The sequence below is a fragment of the Daphnia magna genome, linkage group LG6 (assembly GCF_020631705.1).
Source record: "Daphnia magna isolate NIES linkage group LG6, ASM2063170v1.1, whole genome shotgun sequence".
In the NCBI taxonomy this organism is placed as follows: Eukaryota; Metazoa; Arthropoda; class Branchiopoda; order Diplostraca; family Daphniidae; genus Daphnia; species Daphnia magna.
The window spans coordinates 8863319-8869239 of NC_059187.1; the positions used below are offsets into that span (position 1 = coordinate 8863319).

General features: G+C 38.7%; 1 protein-coding gene across 1 annotated transcript; it reads right to left on the reverse strand.

The window, feature by feature from the left end:
- Positions 1-326: 326 nt before the first annotated feature.
- On the reverse strand, positions 327-5092 carry LOC116925236. Its single transcript, XM_045175619.1, has 16 exons — positions 4634-5092; positions 3921-4523; positions 3772-3855; positions 3577-3685; positions 3437-3501; positions 3211-3357; positions 3071-3138; positions 2927-3013; positions 2487-2861; positions 1727-1861; positions 1419-1620; positions 1178-1335; positions 1022-1105; positions 861-937; positions 639-788; positions 327-548 (listed from the first exon to the last, which is right to left on the reverse strand). Exons 2-15 carry the CDS (start codon positions 4201-4203, stop codon positions 743-745), a joined length of 1920 nt encoding a protein of 639 aa, XP_045031554.1. The 5' UTR covers positions 4204-4523; positions 4634-5092; the 3' UTR covers positions 327-548; positions 639-742.
- Positions 5093-5921: the final 829 nt, after the last annotated feature.

The window sequence follows — 5921 nt, forward strand, 5'->3', positions numbered from 1 at the left end:
CAGGTAGCACTTTAGCAAATCATGGCATGTTACGCCTTGATCTCTTCACGATATTAACCGTTCAATGTAAGGCTTATGGCACCAAAAGGACGTTGGAAACCATGAAGACTATAAAACAAACAATAAAATGTTTAAAAACTTTCAAATCTTAATGTGGGACTAAAGGCAGTTCAATATTGTGGTATCGGCGCTCAAGTGCATTTAAACAGCTCCTAGCGCTCACGTAAATTAGCCGGATTTCTGAATATCTTAACCGTAGTCGAGAGGTTGACGAAAATCGACAGGGAAAAAAACCGCAGCGTCATGATCAATGGCCAAACGACTACTGTTTTTCAACAGGTACTTGTATTTCTAATTATCGGGAAGTTCATTTGGAGAAGAATTCAGGTATGAGCTAAGAATTATATAATACCTTAACGATCAACAAAGCACGGGATCTCTTTAAAATTGCATTAGACTGAACAGGATTCCACGGGGATTACGTCTCGCCAGAATGTTTTTTACGTCGTGCATGTTGGCGTTTACAGAAAATAAGGAAGCAAGATTTTCTATGCAAAAAATAATTAATAAAATAAAAATGAATATAAAAAAAAATAAATAAGTAAAAAATCAGAAAAAAATCTACAAAATTGTCGTACCGCAAGGGTGTGAACACGGTGCGAGAATTATTCGATAGATATTTACATCAATAAGTGAGATTCACAAGAAAATGGAATAGCAAACCACCATGTTTTAGTCAAAACTAGGAGAGATTTTCCATTATATCTAGCAGCTTTTTTATTTCTTTCCTAAAAAGGAGAAAGAATATGTTATGTAACTTGTAAAATTTAGAGAATTTGTTGAATTTTATGTAACATTACACTTGATCAGCAAGCTTGTAGATAGGAGTCATGGCTTTACTTAATTCTTCACACTTTGCCATTAGCTGATACATTGACTGGTAAAAAATAAAAAATAAATGAACAAAAATATATATATATGTGAAGTAAATGGGAACATGTTTAAGTGATGTAACATATACCTTTATGTTACTGTCCATAGCATCACATGTTTTACACACAGAATCTTTGTAAACAGTTAATGACTGTGCAGTCACTGCCGAAATCTGCGAAATGATTTATTTCGAACATTCTAATTTTAAGGCTTTCTAGGTCAATAACAAGATAAAACTGTTTACTGTGTGTAATGAAACTGCCAAATGTTCTGTAAGCCCATCTACACTTGCAGCAATACTCCTGGCATCCCTTTCCAACTGTGCTAAAAAAGTGGACTCGGGTGTTGCTATTGGCTGGCCATGTTTTGCAAGTTCAGATTGGGATACTATCTGACTTGCTTCTAAAGATTTATGATTGGAATATCCAGAAGCCATATTGAAGAATAGGCTACCCATAAGATGATAAAGGAAAAAGTTTTGGTACCTGATATGTCAGGACTTGACAGCCGAATTTTGCTTTCAAGGTTTTTTGCAATGAAGTGTATCATATCACCTTCTTTGACAACAGTACCTTCTACAGCCAAATTTTGAATTGAGGGTTTGGCATCATCCGCTGGCACCACTTCAGTTTTGAAGCGTGAAGGAGAAAGTATTTCTGAATATGAACCAGACATTCCTAGTACAAGCTAAGAGGAGAATAATAAAAGGAAATAATCAGAAATAAATAAAAGGAGAAGGAGAACATTAAATGGATGTGGCTGGTGCCGATTAGCTTAAAGAAAAGAACCTTACCGCTGCTTCATCCAAATCTCTCATGGGATTTTTTGTTTCCAGTAATTTCCTGGCACCACAAACAAACTCCTCTGCTGCAGGAAGCTGTGCTAGATCCTCATTAGAGGTAGAATCTGTGGCAACAGAATCTTCTTCCTGAACGGATCTTGCTTGTTCATGGCCTTCGGAAACGTCGATTTCCGCGCTAGGCATATCGTCTTCGTCTCGACTTCCATCCCCCTCTTGATCCGATACAGACATGAGATCATGTTGCAAACTTCCACTGTTGCTTTCGTTCTCTGAATCACTCATTTCTAAGTATTTATAGTACAGGGAAGGTACTACCGATCGTCTTAGAAAAATTGGAAAAAGTTTAGTCAATCAAAACAATATAGCTAGAGCGCATCTGGTGAGCGAATGAAGCATCAAATGAAGTGAAAACAAGTTTTAAAATAAGTAGATACAGCGTATTTGATAATATTCAATGGGGAAAAAATGACGAAAGTCCAAGAATTTGAACAAAGAGGAAAAAAGAATACGCCATAATTAACATTTATTCGGCAAATAGATCAGCAAGTTGTTTTTGTAACCGCTGACTGACATTAGGAGAACCTTCTGGTTGTTGAGAGGGGCGTAACGGGTCCCGTGGTCTGAGAAATGCCGAGTGTTGAGGAGTCTTCAAAAACGAACAGCTCTGTCTAAATGACTTGTAAATTTTGTCTGGTTGCTTGGACTTGTCTAATGTTAAAAGTTCAAGGGGATCAGTGGAAACTGGGCTGACCACATGAGCAAAGGGACTATCGGTATCGTCTTCACACTGTTTGTTATTTTCGGCTGCATGCGTTGACTGATTTTTTCTTTTATCTTGCAATACACGTAGTTGTTCGTCGATTTCTTTCAACTCAGAAGACATTTTGTGAATAGCGATTTCAATTTCTTTCTTGCGGTACAAAAGACTTTTTTCCTCTCTATCAGTGGCATTCGCTTGGTTTTTGCCTAACGAATGCAAATTTTCCGAGCCCAGATCGTTATTAAAAGTCGAGGGTCCATCAACTATATTCGCTTTAGAACTCCCATCTTTCAAAACATTGCAGCGAGTACTGTCTTTTTCGTCATCATCCGGAAAGTACAAAACACGCTTAGGAATACGTGTTTTCTAAAAGTGATCACAAATGGAGATTATTAAAATTTGATGACATAAATAGGTTTCGAGTCAATTACCGTTATATCTGACGAACTAAAATGAGCACTGTCGAGAGTAGTCCTTGGCAACGGGATTCTAGACGACAACCTTTTTCCCGTTCGAGGCTATTAGAAGAATTTGTTAAGTATGAGTTTCTGACATGTTTCTCAGTTGTATAATACCCGCAAAACAACTGACATATCCGTAGAGTCGTCTAGTTGACAGATTCCAGACACATTGCTCTCAGAATCTAATGATGACATTCGTAACAGGAGAAATTGCTGTAATTCATATCACAGTAGAAAGATAACTAATAAATCACCTTCAGTGATGACATTCAGTGAAGGAGTTGATTCAACAGGTTTACATGTTTTCTTGGCACTAGGCACTAATCCTTGCACGCTACAATGAGATATGGATGATCGCGGCTTCCAACTAGATTGGCGGTCAGATGCCGCTCCGAAACCAGCTTATTATTCGTGAAACCATAGAGTAACACAGAAATTAGAAAAGAAAAGAGATATACTGAAATTGTTTTGACTACTTACTCTGTTTCAGCGGTGCCAGTCCAGATTTTCGTCTTGAAGCACCATGCAGGACTACTACATCAGAGCTTTCATGTACAACAAAGAACAAGGTGAGGTGATGTTTAAAGAAATATTGTTGAGTATTTCTAAAAGAATTGTACCTTTTTTCTCCTTTTGGAATGTGTTTTGGGGCAGCAAAGGTAAAAGGTTTTGGCTCTAATACAGAAATATCATTCCTGCCTTGTGATGGATAACATGGCAGCGTCCCTCCTATAATATTTCAAAGGCCAATAGATGGAGATAACAGATGAAATATTTAAACTATTGTAAGGAAAATATAAACATCTTATCCAAACCAGGTTTAATTGGCTTTAAGCCTGACTTTCTTCTAGCAATAAATGTGGAACAGTCAAATTCATTCACTTGCTGGGTTTGCACACCTAGTTTTAAAAATTTAGATTAGAGTATTTTTTGTTTTGTTAGGATATCGTTACAAAATTATCACTTGGCTTAATAGGTTGGAGCCCAGATTTGAGTTTTGGTTTTTGAGAAAATGGGCTCTTGGCTGGCCCCTGTGAAACCCCTGGACGAACTGGTGTCAGGCCAGATTTAAGTTTCATGCCAGTTCCAGGTGATTTGGTAGGCCGAATAGGGGTCAACCCTGATTTGTTGGGTGTCTTGTTTTGAGGCGGGCTGCCAGAATCATTTTCAACTTTTTTCCTATCAGAGCCAAATCGGTCAGACGTACTAGAGTTGGACGAAATATATTCGTTTTTGTTGGCCGGCATTTTGTTATATGCGCCACCAAAACTGGAAGAATTATTCTTATTTAACGGAATTAGCACGATGGTCAAAGTGACCTCAAGCCTCAAGAAAACGAAGAAGGAAATAAGGATCCACAAATTACGAAATGAAAATGTAATGAACTAATCGTATGAACTGAACGAAATTTTCAAATCCCCAAATAATGCAACTGCGGCTACGGGTTGCGGTGTGCGAAGCCTCTGCACATTAGTGCGCGCAAATTTTACGTCCTCGGAAATACTCATAGATGGCAGCACAAGTAGTCGGGCAACTTTTTCAATTACAAAAACACCAGGGATAACGCCTATTTCGCAAATGAAGATTAATTAGTTTCCATTTAGCCAGGGGAAAAACAACCAAGTCCATCTCCAAATTTTTCCAACGCATAAAATGCCAACTAAAACATTCAAATACCATCATGAATGGCTGAATCCTTTCTAGACTGTTCACTTAAATTGACATCCTTCAAAAAGGGATCAGACGTTTTCGGGACAAAAAAAAATGGGCTCTGTCTCTTTCCATATTTGATCACCAACCCAAGACTTTATTCGTCACGTCATGTCACGGTAAGGTAGGTAGTTACGCTGCAGTTGTGTACATACATGGAAAGCAGCACTGGCAAAAGAGCTTTACTTGGTAGGGGGGGGACAACAACACGCTGGATCATTAAAGCGGCGAGAAACAGGACACTTTGGTACACGCCCCCTCTGTTATAGTTGTCGACCTAACAAAAGAAGGCCAGTTGGACTTTTGTGCCTCACACGGAACGAGGGGGAGGGGGTTTAATTATGAAGAAGAACAAATGAGCTTAGATGAAGAGGATTTTCATTTTCATTTTTTTTTTTTCGTGTGAGCCCATCGAATGTCCGGACACTGGAGACGCACAAGCTGTCTGCTAAGGCCAGTCGACGAGTCATAACTAGAACTCATCGATGGGTCTAATGAGACGCGTAGAGAGAACAAGAAAAGGAAAAGAAAGGAATTTATTTTCATTTTTTTTTGTTTTGTTTTGTTCTCTTTTGCTCTTGTTGGTTCTTTTGGCTTGTATTTTTATTCCTTCATTTTTTGTTTTTTGCGGCCAGGCACAAGACAAAGAGGAAAGTGTCATCATTAGCAAAGGTCTGGTGCATCGTCATCATCATCACGTCCACAGTCTGAGATTTCGGACGAGGAAAACAACGAAAAAAACTAAATAAATAGGAAAGAACGAATGTAGAGAGAAAGAGAGAGAAAATAGATACAAAGAAGAAAAAAAAAAAAATAGATGTGAAAGGTAAGAACATTTCCAGCCTCGTAGAGAGCGCAGCAGGGCGTACTGTCCGGATCTCATTAATTTGGGCGCTCTTCATTGACTAATGAATCACGTTCGACTTGGTTCTCTCTTCAACTCTGCTTCTCCTATTTCCTCGGAGCGTCTTATCTTGGCGTTATCTTTCTTGCCCTCAGCTACTCCGAGCAAGCTGGATCATCGATCGCCAACCAATTCCATCAAGTCTGGAACCATTTCAACGTCTTTTTACTTTGACTCTCATTCCAATTCTTTTTCTTTTTTTCTGGCTACTCTTTTCCCTTTTTTTATTGAGGAGGTTTTGCGAAGCTTCACGACACATGATCGACGATGTTTGAATATTCATTTTAAATGATGAATGGCCATGATTTTTTGGGGGAGGCCCTCCCTCTTAACGTCAGACACGGATCTGCA